At 39.6% G+C, this 16491-nt stretch overlaps 1 protein-coding gene across 1 annotated transcript in view; it reads left to right on the forward strand.

The window, feature by feature from the left end:
• LOC119724031 overlaps nt 1-16491 on the forward strand; it is a 38727-nt gene that overhangs the window by 19846 nt on the left and 2390 nt on the right. Inside the window, exons 24-48 of the mRNA XM_038194951.1 lie at nt 23-238; nt 520-731; nt 921-1026; nt 1780-1896; nt 2178-2316; nt 3024-3204; nt 3469-3745; nt 3972-4161; nt 5177-5504; nt 5711-5830; nt 6089-6217; nt 6490-6631; nt 7201-7421; nt 7754-7897; nt 8378-8555; nt 9290-9440; nt 10405-10526; nt 11063-11202; nt 11752-11893; nt 12118-12327; nt 13004-13207; nt 14159-14338; nt 14512-14981; nt 15641-15785; nt 16098-16319. Coding sequence (XP_038050879.1) covers nt 23-238; nt 520-731; nt 921-1026; nt 1780-1896; nt 2178-2316; nt 3024-3204; nt 3469-3745; nt 3972-4161; nt 5177-5504; nt 5711-5830; nt 6089-6217; nt 6490-6631; nt 7201-7421; nt 7754-7897; nt 8378-8555; nt 9290-9440; nt 10405-10526; nt 11063-11202; nt 11752-11893; nt 12118-12327; nt 13004-13207; nt 14159-14338; nt 14512-14981; nt 15641-15785; nt 16098-16319 — 4686 coding nt within the window. The remainder of the gene's footprint in view (nt 1-22; nt 239-519; nt 732-920; nt 1027-1779; nt 1897-2177; nt 2317-3023; nt 3205-3468; nt 3746-3971; nt 4162-5176; nt 5505-5710; nt 5831-6088; nt 6218-6489; nt 6632-7200; nt 7422-7753; nt 7898-8377; nt 8556-9289; nt 9441-10404; nt 10527-11062; nt 11203-11751; nt 11894-12117; nt 12328-13003; nt 13208-14158; nt 14339-14511; nt 14982-15640; nt 15786-16097; nt 16320-16491) is intronic.

Consider the following 16491-nt stretch of genomic DNA (forward strand, 5'->3'; position numbering starts at 1 on the left):
GTTATCAACTATTGTAATACAGATGAAGTACGCATTGAGCAGAATTCCCTGTGGCCGGAACCAGATAAGAACTACATCTCATCTACGTCCTCATTATCAGCAGTCTGGCCTACTCTACGTCACAGAGCCTATATCTGGGCAGTCATTGAAGACATCGGATCCAATGCATTAGGAAATTTGGACAATGGTCTGCACTACCCCTGCGATCACCCGATGAAGAAGGACTGTGGGGAAACAGGTAGGAAATATTCGGAATGAATTGAAGAAACCGATGGGGTGAATCGTGCTCAGCATTAGACAGTGCAGCGGAACCACGACGCACATTAGGCATATACTTCACACACAGGCACTTGAATAAGTAGTTGGCAAGCCTGCTCAATGCGCCTAACAAAATTGCCGATCAGTTCCAAAATCCAAATTAACGATTGTTTTGTTAAAAGCCAGTCACTGTTATGGATGACGTATAGGAAGCTCATGCTAGCGGGTATGGGCATGACATGGATTTGATTTATCTTGTAGATAAAGAGTTTGTCAACGTTCCTGATTTGGTCCTGGTTCATGGGAAACGTTATCGGATCTGCATCCATGCCGATGAAGTGACTTTGGAACATGAGTTTTGGAATGAACCTCTACCTGCTGTGTCTAGCTGTAGCGACGGCGTTGTCATAGATACGACCCCGCCGACCCCTGGCTCTGTGTGGATTGGATGGGACAGGCATCAAACCTATCAAGTAATATAACTATTTGTTTACACACATTCAATTAACTCAACCGTCAACGCTATTTGTAACATAGCACTAGTTAATTTGGTTTTTATGAAAACATTTCACATCTCAGACAAGTAATTGCTTTGTTTGTGGTTGTGCAAGCTTGCATTTTGGTGTTGATTAATTATAGTCATATTTGTCTCCTTTTGAAAGACTTCTAGCTCTGAGTTGGTTCTTCATTGGGATTCATTTACTGACATTGAGGAACACGGCATGGCACGACATCACTCAGGGATCAAGTACTATGAATGTGCCATTGGTAGGAACCATTCTGTATGATTCTGTATGGATATGTATAGTTATAGAATTATGAAAATGAATAAGACTGCTGCAAACTGCTTACTGACTGGATTGACCTGAAATATACAAATCTAAAAAGAAATAAAGCGGCCTGCCGTATCGATCTTTAATGACAAGATCTTCAGAGGCATCTAAAGAAGCATTCATCCGGAACGGCATACTTCTACTACCTTTAGACTCAAACCACCTATACCAATTGATGGAGAATCCTTTGGAAGAATTATGATACCAAAATATCCCGATTTGGTCCTGTATTTTTTTGCTCCAGAGCTATGTGGGTATTATTTCATAACAATCCATCTATCAATAACAATGTAAGTCAAATTCCCGGGCAAGGTTTAGTAAATTATCGGGACAAACTTGACCCCCACCTTGCTTCACAAAATAGGCTCTAGAACAAAAACTACTGCACTGAATCGGGCGATCTTGGTTTCATTTTTCTTTTAAAAAGATTATCCATGTATTGGTTTATGTGGTTTGAGTCTCATGGTAGTGGAAGTATCCCATTTCGGCTTTTTTTCTTCTTTTTTGAGTACCCTGTATGATGGTTCAATTTATTATTTGAGAATGTGTTTGACTTATTTTAACATTATACATGTAATGTTTTGTAGATTGACCACGTCTTCTTTCAACAAATTAAAACAGCAGCAATATTCAAGTATTTAGTACACGTAGTAATTAATTGTTTTGTCCTCAAATTTCAACATTGCAGGTTCGATGCCAGGGGGTCGTGACGTGATGGGATTCACACGTGTTGGAATCACCAATAGTGTTTTAATACACAATCTGAGATTACAGAATGGACACCAGTACTATGCTACGGTGCAAGGTAAAAACAAAATGGTTCAAGTTATAAAAGAGAGAGAGAGAAGAAGATAGAAAGACCCAAAACAAGGACAATAAAACATTCCAAGCCAGCCGGGGTAAACTAAAGTGTACTTAAACACTGTAGCTCTAAAGACTGCCTACCCATATCGGTGCAACAGATAGATGGGACGTATTGTTTGTTTAATTCGTCTTGAAAAAATGACTCTTTGGCAATGTTTATATTACTACGGTTCACTTGACCGATTGTAATTAAATGCTATTGTACCTATTTTTTTCAACTAGCGACCGACTTTGTCGGTTTATCTTCACAAGCGATGTCGGATTCAATCATCATTGATACGTCACCTCCAATCGTCAGTGCTGATTATATGTTGGACATTGGAGGCAGCTTCATCCGGTCTACAACTTCTATCTCGGCAAGGTAGTAACAAGAGACTTGACTTACCGTCATATTGCTCTGATGGTTTTCCTTACGGAAAAAAAGATTCCCATAGGCTTATGTCTTTTCCCAACCAATATTGAAGCTTTCCGGGGTACCATAGATATGGCTGGTGTTTGCCTAATGGTGGTTAAAAAAAAGACGTGTATATGATGATATGCTGTTTTAGGGATTCAATTTTACATCAACAACAAAAACAGATAAACAGAGACAACTGTTCCAACAAGCAACAGAACCACATGAGAAACAAGGTTTTTAAATCACAGATTCGCGGATTGGGGGAAGTAAACGTGACTTCTAATCGGTTTATCCGAGAGAACCTTTGTTCGTGCTTATACTTCTAATGCTAACTTTAAGTTGACATAAATGAGGATTGAATCATTTCTTACTTCACTTAGAAATTATCCTGGGCTTGTGTTGTGTACAAAAAAAGCATCAGATTTGCCTGTTATGGAGAAATCAGAATATACGGAAACCCGAACTGCATGGGGAAAAACTGCTGCCGGGCAACTACCTGAAGGCATAAACGCTACTTATTTTTACGTGTGATAATTTTCGGCCTGCGCAATGACCGTTGATGTCTTTGTCAGCGCACAACATCAAAAGTTGATACTTTGAAACTCCATAATATAATGGACAGACTGTGACTATTTCAATCCATAAGTGACGTTTTGCTGCTCTTCTTTCAGTTGGGAGAATGTATTCTCAGACAAGGATAGTGGCGTATCGTATTATGAGTGGGCCGTCGGTTCGCATCCAGGTCATGCAGACATCATGCCATTTACCAGAGAGAGTACAGAAAACGGAGTCAGTGACCCTTCCAGACCTTTATTTCTACTAGAAGGTCACTCGTATTTCGTTTCTGTAAAGGTAAGTATTGCCTAAGGCCTTGGAACTACTTGAATGATTATGACGGTAAAAAGAACCCTACTCATGGCCGTGATAATGAAATTGTTAACCTTTATTTATTTATATATGAAATTAACCTTTTGTTACAAAAGCGTTCATACTTGTTTTGTTATTGTGCCAATGTCATGTTGCCTTTGAGACAGATCCTGCAAGGATCCAAGCATCTGATCCCTTAACATTTTAAAATTAATGACACATTTCTGAACTGTTGCCATTCCCTTCTAGGCCATTAACAGAGTTGGTCTGATCTCTATGAAGAGTTACGGAGCTTTCACAGTTGATGCAAGCTCGCCATTGGCCGGCCAAGTCCTTGATGGAAACCCAGCGCTTGTTCTAGCCAATCACAGAGACCGAGACTTCCAGGAGGATCGCAGAATGATCGGGGCTTCATGGGAAGGATTTCATGACCCTCACGGCGCCATTGTTGGCTATTTCTGGAGAGCTGGTACATGTCCAGGATGTAGCGATGTCGTACCTGAGCAGCATGTTGGCATGGATACAGGTAAATTTCAAATACGAATTTAACATTCCTGTAAATGATTGTAGTGCGTACATGCACATGGGTCTTTAAAAAAATGTTTGTCATCCACTTTCAATATAAAGGAAATCAATGTTTGTGTTTGATTACTGTCTTGGAAATATTTTGCAATTTTACACTGGACTAGGGGTTTGGCGGTCCAGAGAGATTAAAGTTACAGAAAATCGGTATGTATATATTTTGCTTACAGGTGTTTTAGCTGAGAGTCTGAACCTTGTGCCTGGTCTGACCTATTACGTGACAGTGACAGCCTGTAACGCAGCAAACCTTTGTACCTCAGTGAGCTCTGATGGGGTTATTGTTGATGACTCTCCACCAGTGCCAGGGCGTGTGTATGATGGCGGTCCTGGGGGTGGTGACATCAGTTATCAGTCTTCAAGGTGAATAACGATACATTGAACTACTTAGATTGGAGAGTGTTTCACCCAACAACCTAAACTGTTTAAAGCACACGAAGAGGCAGGACACTACACTGATACCGGCTTCACCCAATAGATTTGATTGTACAGCAGGAAATGGTTCAAGCAGGAAATGGAGCTTAGCATCAAGACTGCACTATCGCTATATATCTACCCGCACCCCTATACTGTTGGTTTCCAATTCATTAGTGCCGTTTTCAGGTCCACATTAAAGGCCTTCTAGAAATGCTAGCATGCCGTCCTGTAACTAATTATCCTGGGAAAATAGGCTTAGTCATTTTCCCTAACTTTTACTGAAAGTTGTATTCTGTTCAACATAAACCTGTTCACCTATCTCAAGTTTACTGACCTGTATTGACAGGCACGAGGGAAATATTATTTCTACGTTATTTCCTATGTTTATTTTAATGTGCCCAGTAAACTGTTTCAAAAGGACACACAAAGCATAAGATGATTTTCTAACAAAAATAAAGTTGGTGATATGGCTGGTGAAAGTGCTGATTAATTAATAATAATTGTTTTCACTTTCGATTCCTCACAGGTTAACATGAAATAGGTGAACCACTGCCCAATTTCATGTCTTACTCAGGTTTTAATTGCGTTTTTCCCCACATATTACCAATATTCATCTGGTTGTTATTGAACCTCAAAATAGACGTTTCGCAAAACTACTTTAAGAAACCTAGGAGACGCCATTGACACTAGGATAAACTTGTACGTCGTTCAAGTATTTGCAGTGATTTACCATTTCTTAGTTGGCAATGCGGAATGAGGTCTACCAACTTTTGACCACAGACATCTGGGTTGTAGTTATATTGACTTTGCAATTCAACTCAATTCAGTCAGCAAGCCTTTTGTGTTGCGTGATGAGGTCTCCTGGCTTTTTGCCCCTCTACCAAAACCTAAGCCCTGCTGTTATTAAGTTTCAGGTTTTTAAGTTTCGATTGTGCACATGTACTGAATGGTTTTTCGACAGGCTGCAGCTGCGTGCTCATTGGTGGGGCTTCCACGACCCTCACTCCGGCCTTTCACATTACGAATGGCACGCTGGCACGACACCGGGAGCTGAGGACATTCTCCCCTCTACGCGCATTGAGCTGTCGGGGGATGCCCTGATATTCCTGTCAGACTCAGACCAGTTGCCGATCGGCGCCGATATCTACATCACGGTGCGCGCCTATAACCGGCTCGGTTTGTGGAGTCAGGCTACGTCTAATGGGTTCCGTGTGGACTCTAGCCCACCTGATGTGGTGGATACACCTGCTGTGGGTGAGATGCAGGAGATGGATGTTAAAAACACTCAAGTAAGATCAAAATGTGTGTATTTTGTCATGTATTTTGCAGTGCATTTCACGGTGTATTGTCTGCAGTGTTTCAATGTTGGCCCTAAAGGTTTTTGTTGATATTAGGTGTAACAGAGGAAGTCTTCTTACTTTTGCTGTGATTTCTGTAGTCGTTCGTCCTTCTCAAATGCTTGCATGAATGCCTATCTCTAATACTCTTTGTTTAGATCATGCGGGATGTGATTCACTGCTCATGGAAGTTCGTTGACCCTGAGAGTGGTATTAAAAACCAGTTCATATCCGTCTGCACTCACCACAACGGAGATGTCAACATACCTACATTAGAGGTACTTGTTTTCAAAGAAGTTGACTGTGACTGAGCTTGCCTGCAGCAGCTAAATTTACCAAACCCTTTTGTTTTGTCTGGAAAAGACCAGTAGGTTAATTAACAGAATTACCGTTGGTGGTACAAAATGTTTAACAACTGGAAGGAAACATATGTTTTGAAAAAAAAATCATATTTTTCCTGCTTGCCCAAATTGTATAAAAAGTATCCAAAAGGAAAGCAAATCAAATTTTCTTGGGTTTTTTTTATCACTTCTCAGATAGCAGGGAGCGAGTCGGATCACACATTCACTAATCTGACTTTACATGAAGGCAGCCGTTACATCGTGACCGTGGTGGCTTGCAACTTCGCTGGTCTTTGCATAGATAGCCAGACAGAACCTGTACTAGTAGGTGGCATCCACTACATAATATCGAATTATGTTAACCAATTTAAAGTTGCATCATGTCTTAACAATTAAAATGATTCTTTTGAAAGTCCTGGTCACCCTAGTTAAAGGCTCGTTATGGCCATAATTAACCAATATGAGTGAGTTTGCATAAAAAGATAAGGCCAATCAGTAATGCACTGTTTCGTTTGGTCGACGGTATCGAGACACTTAAAATATTTAAATAAAACCATTCATTGTAATTTAACAATTTTGGAATTTATCTTCCTCAGGTCGATGGCAGTCCACCGTCCGTTGGCACATTTGCCGTTGGTACGGAGAGTGCTGCTAACTTGGATAGGCATCATATCACCTGGATTGACCCAACTGAATTTGGTGAAACTACTCGACCGAATGAGCTAAACACAACCGTGAGTTTGCGATAGTACTCTTCATGTTATTATTTAGTATGTTAACTGTCGAAATGATGGGGAAAACATTGTGAAGTAGCCGCCTATTAACAATATTTTATGTAACATGTCATATAAATGTAGGCGTGCTTGTGTGTCTCTTTACTATTTCGCTAATGTTGCCAAGGGAAAGGCTAGATATTTTAGTAGAGTATATATACATAATGAGAGGTACATAGAAATGAGTTTTGTTTGTAAGTTGAAGGCTTTCAACCCCTTTTTAGTATTGCTAAAGAGAAATATGGTTTAAGCAGGAAAATCAAATGTCCGTTTTTGTCAATAATTGGCCACTTTACCTTATACTTTCAGTATTGGTTACACTTGTATAGTCACTGAAAAAGAATTCGGGTAAATATTTGGCTTTTTTTATTCAAACCTTAACACAGCCTAATGTTACTGATGTTGCTAACACCACCGAGACACCACTGGGCACCCCACTGCCTTCACACCATCTTCCAACCACAACGGACTCAACCTACTCAGCCGTTGATTTCGACAACACCACTGATTCATCCACCAACTCAACCGCTGAAGTCGGCAACACCACCGACTCAGTCAACTCTACCACAGAGACTCCACCGACTACCCCATTTCTCCCACCCTACCTCTCTGGCTGGATGACTTGGATAGAAGACCCCCGTACATCCCTTGGTTCCTTAGCCCTTGCCTGGCTGGGATTTGCTGATGTACACTCTGGTATCAGCCACTACTTGATCTCCGTCGGACGCACATATGGCGGCTCTGAAGTCACTCCGGTAATGTTATGATTTTGTTGAAATATACAAAAGATATGGTGTGAGATTGCTGTCAGTATGAACATAACAAAATTAAGTATGTTACATTTTTTATGCAATATTCTTGTCAAAAAAACACACCCTTTTTTTCAAATTATATTGTATTTTTTCCTTTAATTTGTTCTTGAATTGGATTAATTTTTACAATCACACATTTTACCTTTTAAATTTATTTGTGTGTGCTAAATTTTCTCATTCCTAGCCATTTTATTTAAAAAAAAAACTGTTTTATTACTTTTTTTCACCAGTACTTTTGTTACTTAAACATTTAACTCAAAATTTGTTTTCGCCAGAATGGTCCAATCCGTGTAAACCACAGCAACGAAGGCATGTCTATGGATGAAGGCATCGCACAGACTGCCATCGTACCGCTAGAGGGCAGTATAGTAGACTTACCTCATCCATATCTCTACATCTCGCTCTGGGCTGTTAATGGGGTAAAAACAATCTAATTATCATTTGCAAATTATTAAACGCACACACCAGGAAACAGCCAAATTTTGTATAAGAGGCAAAACATAAAGATTTGTGAAGTTGTGCCAAAAATCCCTCAGTCGACAATACAGGCCTCAAACCATTTCACATTGTTCCACGGTGGCGCAAAACCAAATGTATCGAGTAGGAACACTTTGCCATGAGTACGAGTACGAGTACGAGTATGAGTACAAAATTGTTTTCCGTGATAGTAGGCGCACAGCGCTGCAAATGTACCAATGTACCAATAACGTGTACCCGAGTGCAAGTACGAGTGCTTCCCACAAGAAGAAGGAGACTTCAGTGTGTCACGTGTTTTGAGTAGGAGTAGCGGTGCTACAACAGTAACTTAGGGTGACTCAATGTGTAACAATTGGGAAAGCGTATTTCCAACGGTTAACTCATTTTCATTTGATCACTCCGGTTTCTTTATGACTTCCCAGGTTGGGATACCAAGCGGCCGTCATCATTCCACTTTTGAGGTTTCTCACACTTCACCAGATGAGGGCGCTCTTGTCCTGCTTCGGCGCTGCTCACCTACCACATGCGAGGGCCACTGTGCCTGTGCACCTATGGATAGAACATGTAATCCAGCCCAGTATTGCACTGATGTCACCGACAGTAAGTAGGGTTCCGTTGCAGGTTCTTTTTCAAAAACAGCCTTCCTTGGTTTCCTTGGCTTTAAACTATTGAACGCTTTCCTAATGACTTCATACAAGATAAAAGTTTGAAAACAATAGTGAGATTTAGTGAAAGGTATTGTTGAAGGGGAAGTAAGCAAATTAAATGTACTTGTTAATGACAAGATTTGTTTGTTAAGACTATTGATCATGCAGTTTTAGCGACATTTTCACAAATTCAAATACTGTAGGCCTATGTGTGAATTGTTTGTGCTAGCAAATCTGAATAAAGAAATAAACAGAGAGTTGCTTATTTATGAAGCAAACACCGACATTAAGATACTTTTGTACATCAGCATTGAATCTATAGTAATAGGATGCACCTACAGATACCATGGGCAAGGGAAAGCGCCCCCCCCCCCCCCGGAAAAGCAAAAAAATAAGTTAAAAAAATAATAAATTTAGAAAATGCTAGCGAAAATACAAGGATTTTTTTTGGGGGGGGGGAATGTGCTTGCCCCCCCCCCCCCCCCGAAAAAAACCCTGGCGACGCCCATGCGAGATAACTCCTAATTGTTTTTTTTTACTACCTGTATCAGTATCTTATCTTTGTAAAACGCCAAAAAAAAAACATTTTAGTCATACTAGAATAATTTGTTGCATTCCGAATCTTTTTAAGGCGTTAAGTCGTAGTGCCACAATCATTGTCTTAACCAATTTTGCACTGCTATTTAGGAAATCCCAACACCGAGCTAGAAGTTCTTGATGTAATGAATCTGATGCATGACGATATCGATACCATGATTGATATTGATGAGACTACTACTCAATATACAGCAGCTGCAGTATGGCACGTAACTGAGCAGAAGGGACTGGATATCAAATGGTGGGTAGGAGTATACATATCGCAATTGGTATCAATAATAACGCGAATTATGAATGAGATATGAATGAGACTATTTCCTTGTACACATTTGTATATCTAAAAGCAGAAATACAATATGTTGTATTAAAGGCATTATAAATAATTACTGGTTATTCAGTGTATCAAAGCTACGGGGGTAAATAAATGAGAGCTAGCTCAGACATCTGGAAATGATAGATAGTAGTCAGATAGTAGTCATGATAGATAGTATCTATACAGGGTGAGTCAAAAAGAAAGTGTCATTGACTAAATTAAAAAAGAAATACAAAAAGCAATATGTGGCTCGCTCTATTTCATAAAAGTTACGTCAAGTTACGTCCATTACAATATGAAGATCACAAAAATCAGCTGTCCACCACTGATCATTTACCATTCTACGAAATGATGCATACCCATTAAATGCAATAAAATATGGACGACTTGCTCCTCATGTTCTGACACAAAATCTGACAGTAAAAATACTGTTGCAGTCTCAATTTAAATGAATAAAATCTTATTAATATTTGAATGCTTCTGTGTAATCTGTAATTCTCACTCAGCTCAATAGCTTCAATGGCATTTCCATGGACTGCTATACAAAAATGGGTTATTTCAGTGAAATGTGCATAACCTCTGATAGCATGGATCAAATTCAGTAATTCTTTTTTTTTTAATGAGTGGAAGAACATGCTCTTTTATAATATGTATTATTCATTGGTGTTTCCATTTTCATTACCTTTAAGATATATTTTATTGGCGCTTCCAATTTTATTACTTTTTTAAGAAACAAAATCATTAATTTGGGTCAGCTTCTTTTTGAATCGACCTGTAGTAGTCGGATAGTGATATGAAATCTGCAACATACCTAACTGATGAGATTTGTCGTTCTGTGATACACTAATAGATACTCCTTATCGTTACTCTTTATATACTCTAATATTGTCAGGTTTGAATGGAGCATTGGTGATGACTCTTCATCAGATCCAGTGGGAGTCTTTGATCCAGTGAAAGAAAGGATATGGTTCGATATAGGACAGGACAATGTTACTATTATCACATTGGATGAAGGTACGTGAGGTACTGCAGATTGAATAAACCAACTTTGCATACATGATAATTCTGTTCGTTTGTGTAGTTCAAAGCCGCTATTCAACTTTCAAAATGAAATCAACGTAACATCATAAACATGATATTAGGGTTGTGGTGGTGAACGTTGTGAAGGCGAAATCAAGAAACTATACAAATAATGTAATTCTTACTTTAATTTTAGGCGGAAAGTCGTTTCTAATTGAACCTGAATAGTTTCAAGAATTTTAGAAAAACAAAATAAAATAGGTCTTGCACTTGTCATCTTGACTTTGTTTGTCTTCCTCTTTTACTTGTGAATACTATGTTATTTTATATTACCATTGGTGTTATCTTGCAGTAATCTCTATGGTTTGGGTTACCTTTGCGCAATCTTCCACTTCTAGATGCCGTCTTTGACAGCTAGGCATTACCGTATCGTGTTTGTATTTATTTGTTTTGAAACACATATGTTGCATAATCCTTTGTCCGAGTTGTTTAGTCGAATAATATTTATGTCTATCTTATCTATTGTACAGACCACAAGATGCTGAGAGGAATCAAGTATCATGTTTTCATCCGGGCCTGGTATGACGCCAACACATACGCAGTGTTCAGATCAGACGGTATTACACCTTCTATTACACCGCCAAAAATCTCGACGATCAAAGGCACCAAGGTGAGGGACTAATAATTAATCACAACATTGCGAATTTGAAGAGGGATATAAGTTGACGAAATGTCTTTGCGTGCTACCCGGGTATCCGGTTTGAATCTCATCCTGTCTGAAGTATATGGGAATGGTAACCAGTATTATGCGTGAATTCTTCATCATTTGTGAATTTCTAAGCTTCCAATTTCCAAGGATTGAGTTGAATTTACTAGGCATAAGACTGTAAACATGTCTTCTTATTGGTTCCTTAACCACATTTAAGGTATCCTGTCTTTATATGTTTACAGTATTAATGGTCCTTTTAATAATTCTAACACTGTCGTTCAGACCCTTAATTAATGTTACATTCGATAAATTTGAACCATTGAAATATTGTTTGTGAGAAAAAAAATCTGAGAAAACCAGACTAAAAATGTAAACATTCTAAGCCATATTTACACGGAGCAATTCTACTGAGTACTAACAAACTCCATAAATTATAGCTGCAGCATTTGTCTTCTGAAAGTCTGTAATCTAAAAAAGTCAGTTCAAATAATTTTTTTTTTCTGTTTCCAGATAAAAGATCTTGCTACATCCGATGCGCAGAAAGACACCGATTACCTGACAGATCCTAATGGGATCTACATTTCCTGGGATGGAGTGTTTTTAGACGAAGCTCTGTCTCACTACCAAGTGTCTCTCAGTACCTATCCTGGAGGTTAGGACACTCAACCTTTTGAAGTCAGTTAAAGATCTTATCCTCACAATGAAGGTTACCAAAGCTAAAGTGTAGGGAATTATCTCCTTTGCGAAAGCTAGTTTTTGCAAGACAGTTTCTACTAGGGGTTTAATAGATTGATCCTTTGTATCATACAGTGCAACCTTGATTTCGAGAAACAACCTCGATACCTTAAAACTTCCTATCATTGTTCTGTTTCTCAGGTGAAGATATTCGTCAGTTTGCAGATCACATCTTCCATGCCACTGGGTCGGCCAACACGAGTTTCACCAACATTAACTTTCAGAGTGGACTGCGATACTACAGCAACGTACGGGCTTTTAACAAAGCCGGTCTGCACACGCTCAAAAGCAGTGACGGTTTCGTGGTGGACTCGAGGATGCCAGATCCAGGCTTGGTTTTTGATGGAATAGGTTTGAGTTTCCATTTTTTAAACTTATTTTACGAAACCAAGTAAGATTTGAGGCTTCGCATGTTAGAGATACTAATGAATGAAAGGTTTACGGAAACACCATGTGGGAATAATTTCTCAAACTAATAGAATGGTTTTGAAAAGAACCAGAGGTATAAACTCGACTTTCCGGTCAGTTTGCTCTGACCGTCTTCAGGAGAGACGGGTGTTTAAATAACTTGACGAAACCAGCATTTCATTTTTGAGCATCATGGCTGATTTTGCGTTTATATTTTGAACGAATTCGTTAGGTTATAGTCCTTTGCCATTTTTCCGTACAACACGCAACTGGTTTACACAGCTGAAATAACTGAAATTGTCCCCAAAATTCTCTTGCTTGGTCACACTCAAACAACATTGCTGCAGTGAGTATCCAAAACCACTGGCTGGATGCTCCACTAATAAATGTCGTACTATGGTGAGAATCAACAGTTTCTCTACATAGGAGATTGATACTCCCGCGGTGTCGTCCATTCGAAGCAAACTCAAGGAAATATAATATTCGTTTGCATTAGGTCATTCCATTTATAATTACCTGAAGGCTTGATCTTCAATAGTAATGTTCGCTGCAAGCGAAAAGCATCTTAACTAATCACACTTTTTCCAGTTAATACGTCGTTGTTACTCGTTCATTCCAGGTCTTCATGATGTCGAGTACCAGAACTCCAGCACGGTAATCTCAGCCTCCTGGCATGGCTTTGTGGATCTGGAATCCTTCATAGACCATTATGAGTGGTGCGTTGGTCAGACTCTTAGCCCTGAAGACGATGGCATTCTGCCCTGTACCGATGTTGGAATCCATCTGTCTGCCTCCAAGGGTCTATCAGTACCTCTTGCAAATGGTAAAAACCTAAATCAAGCAGCTTTTTGTTTGTAGCGCTTACAGATTCTTAATCTTCAAAATTTTCCAGAAAGTTTTAGGGATTTTACAGGAGAGGAGAAGGTGTAGCCCAGGCACTGTTACTTAATAACATAATAGACTACAAAAAATTCAAAACCGTGCTGCTCGGCTCATTTTCTCTGTCAAATGCACTGTGGATGCTACTTCTCTCATCACCAATCTTCACTGGTTACCCATCCAGCAGCGTATATCATTCAAAGTTCTTCTGATGGTTTACAAGTGCCTACATGATATTGCTCCTCCTTACTTGTGTGACTTACTCACGTTGTATCAACCAGGCAGACCGGGATTAAGATCTTCCAATGATAAACTTCTTCTCTCTATTCCTACAAGTTCAAAATCCCTTGGAGACAAATCTTTTTCAATAGCAGGCCCCAAATTATGGAACACTATTCCCATCAACATCAGGGACGCCCCATCTCTCACCATTTTCAAGAAACGTCTTAAAAGTTTCTTATTCATAACATCCTAGTCCTCTCTTGTACAGCGCTTTGTTCTATTTTGTAAAAGCGCTTTATAAATTGTTATTTTTATTATTATTATTATTATAGCCAGATACCCCGGGATTTCAAATAAATATCAAAGAATGTGGCAAGCTTTCATGCACAGTGAGAGATGTTAATTAAATAATTAGCGGATTCAAGAAGATTCTTAGAAAATTGCCTTGGGATTTCGATTAATTGGTATCGTATAATTTGTTTTGAACAGGTTTATGGTCCTGGTTTGGTTGATTCAATATCCTTCAGAGTTATAATAATTATTCTTTTTAAACAGGAAGCAGAGTTAGCATGCGTTCAACAACTCTGATCCCCGAAGCTTCAGGAAATGGATAGTATGTACACTTATGTTACTGTTAACCAGTAACAATGGATTCAATTCCTATCTTTGTCAGGAATACGGTACTTCTCGAAGATCTCAGCAGTTGATGCTGCCGGCCTACAGTCTGTAACAGTGTCTTCAGATGGGTTTGTGGTGGACACCACGGCCCCTGAGCCCCTAGAACACATCCACTTTGGGGATAACTTGATTCAGAATCCATCCTTTGAAAACATGCAGAAACCGGGAAACCGAGGTGAGTATAAATGCTCTTGAAAACTATGCATTTCAAAAAAAAACTTATGACTAAAGAACGCAGACAAATTTCAACTGCTACAGATGAAAACAAATCAAGACTTGCTTTGTAACACCGTTATCTCTATAATTTGAGAATTATAAATCCGAGTATCACGTTTTATTGACAATCAGATTCCGATTTGACAACTGAAGAAATACCGTCAACAAGCAGTGAGTATTTTTCCAGCAGTAGACAAGATGAGCAACTATTGCAGTGGGATGTTTGGTCTAACAGCCAGATAGCCCTGGTTGCTTCTGGGGAGACGATTGCTCAAGATGGTCGTTCTTTCCTGTCTCTTCATGGCTCTATCTCCCAAACCTTCAACACAACATCGGGCAGCCACTACCAGGCTGTAATCTTCGCGAGTCACATCGTGCCATCCCACAACCCTTTGCTTAACCAGGAAGGTCGCATTGAGGCACCAGGATTGAATCGTGTCTTCAGGTTGTATGACCGGCCAGCACACGGTCACTCAGACCAAAGTCTGAGGTCCGTCCGATGGCAGCAGCACAGATTTTACTTCACAGCCAGTGACGATGTCTCAACATTGAAAATCTCCTCAGTGGGACAATCCAATGGAATCCTATTGGATGATGTTCAGGTGAAAACCAACACACATAAATTAAAGTTGGCTCTGAAGAGTTTTGAGATACACACACCTAAATCATTCTAAGTGGTGTACCACATAAGCAACATGACTAAATAAGATTCATATATATTGTTACCATCCATTAATATCTCAACGTTCAAATCCAATAAATTAATCAATTAATAAAGGTAAAGGGGGACGAACCTGTGTTTACAGGAGTGCCAATCTCTCTTTCATTAGCGATTTGGCCAGACTCATAATTATGCTGCTGTGGGGGGGGGGGGGGGGATCGCCACACCTCCTCCAAAGCGAGTCTGTTACCTTTCCAGCATTGAATAATACCGGTACCCATTTAACACATGGGTTGAGAGGAGTAATTGAGGTAAAGCGCCTTACTCAAGTGCACAACACGCATGGCCAGGGCGGGGCTCGAACCCACAATCTCACGATCATGAATCCTATGCTCTACTGCAAGACCACACGTGCCCACCAAATAATACTCCCATTTTATTAGTTACAGCACCATTTGAACAAAAAATACCAGCATGTCTCAAACTACCTGTACTATATACCACATTAAGGTCTGAATTCATTCACTCGCAACTTTTTCCTCAGTATTCGTTTCTGACATTTACTTTTTGAACCTTAAATTTAATGTCTTCTTTACCTAGGTAAAACGGATCACCCTTGGACAAAGCACCGGTGATGGGGCTGTAGAAGTCCATACTCACATCAGTCAAGGTTGGTCATCAGTCCAGGCCAAGTGGCATTTCATTGATCCCGAGAGTCCCATAGTGGACTACAGCTGGGCCATAGGTAGGTTGAGTCTTATAGTCTATCCACTAACAACAGCCTTGGTTTCTGTTAACGATTAATGATCTCAAAAACTGAAGATGTACCTTAGTCCTACATATTGTCATTTATGTCTCGGTAACTGACAATGTTTATACCTAGGCCTATTACATTTGCCAAAACATGACACCGTCATAGGAAAGTATTGTGTTGTAAAAAATAATACTATGGTATCCTGCCAGACCAACCTACCTGAGATAGATACTTCCTAGAGCTATTTTTATGAACATAACAGGAAACTTAAATGTTAATTTTTTTTATGTTACTACTCCTAAGGAACTACGAGAGGCGGTACCCAACTACAAACATTCACATCGGTTGGTACACAGACAGACGCTATGAACAGTAACCTTAGAATGGCACATGGCTCCAGAGTCTACGTTACTGTGATTGCAAGAAATGCAGCCGACCTCATCACCAGAGCGACCTCTGACCCGGTAGTGATTGATCTGACCCCTCCTATCATCCATGCTGTCGCTGACGGAAGGGATTTAAATGGTATATAATGAATCTTTAATCCCTTTGCGATTTCCATATGATCCTTTAGTAATTCTCTGCCTGGCTATGAATCGTTCAATATATCTCCTCGACTTCTCGCATGAAAATCAAACAGAAATTGTGAATATTCCTCAGATTTACGGTTGTAGAACCCCGGTTTTTAACGGGGTGA

Source organism: Patiria miniata, unplaced genomic scaffold (genome assembly GCF_015706575.1).
Source record: "Patiria miniata isolate m_02_andy unplaced genomic scaffold, ASM1570657v1 HiC_scaffold_17, whole genome shotgun sequence".
Lineage (NCBI taxonomy): Eukaryota > Metazoa > Echinodermata > Asteroidea > Valvatida > Asterinidae > Patiria > Patiria miniata.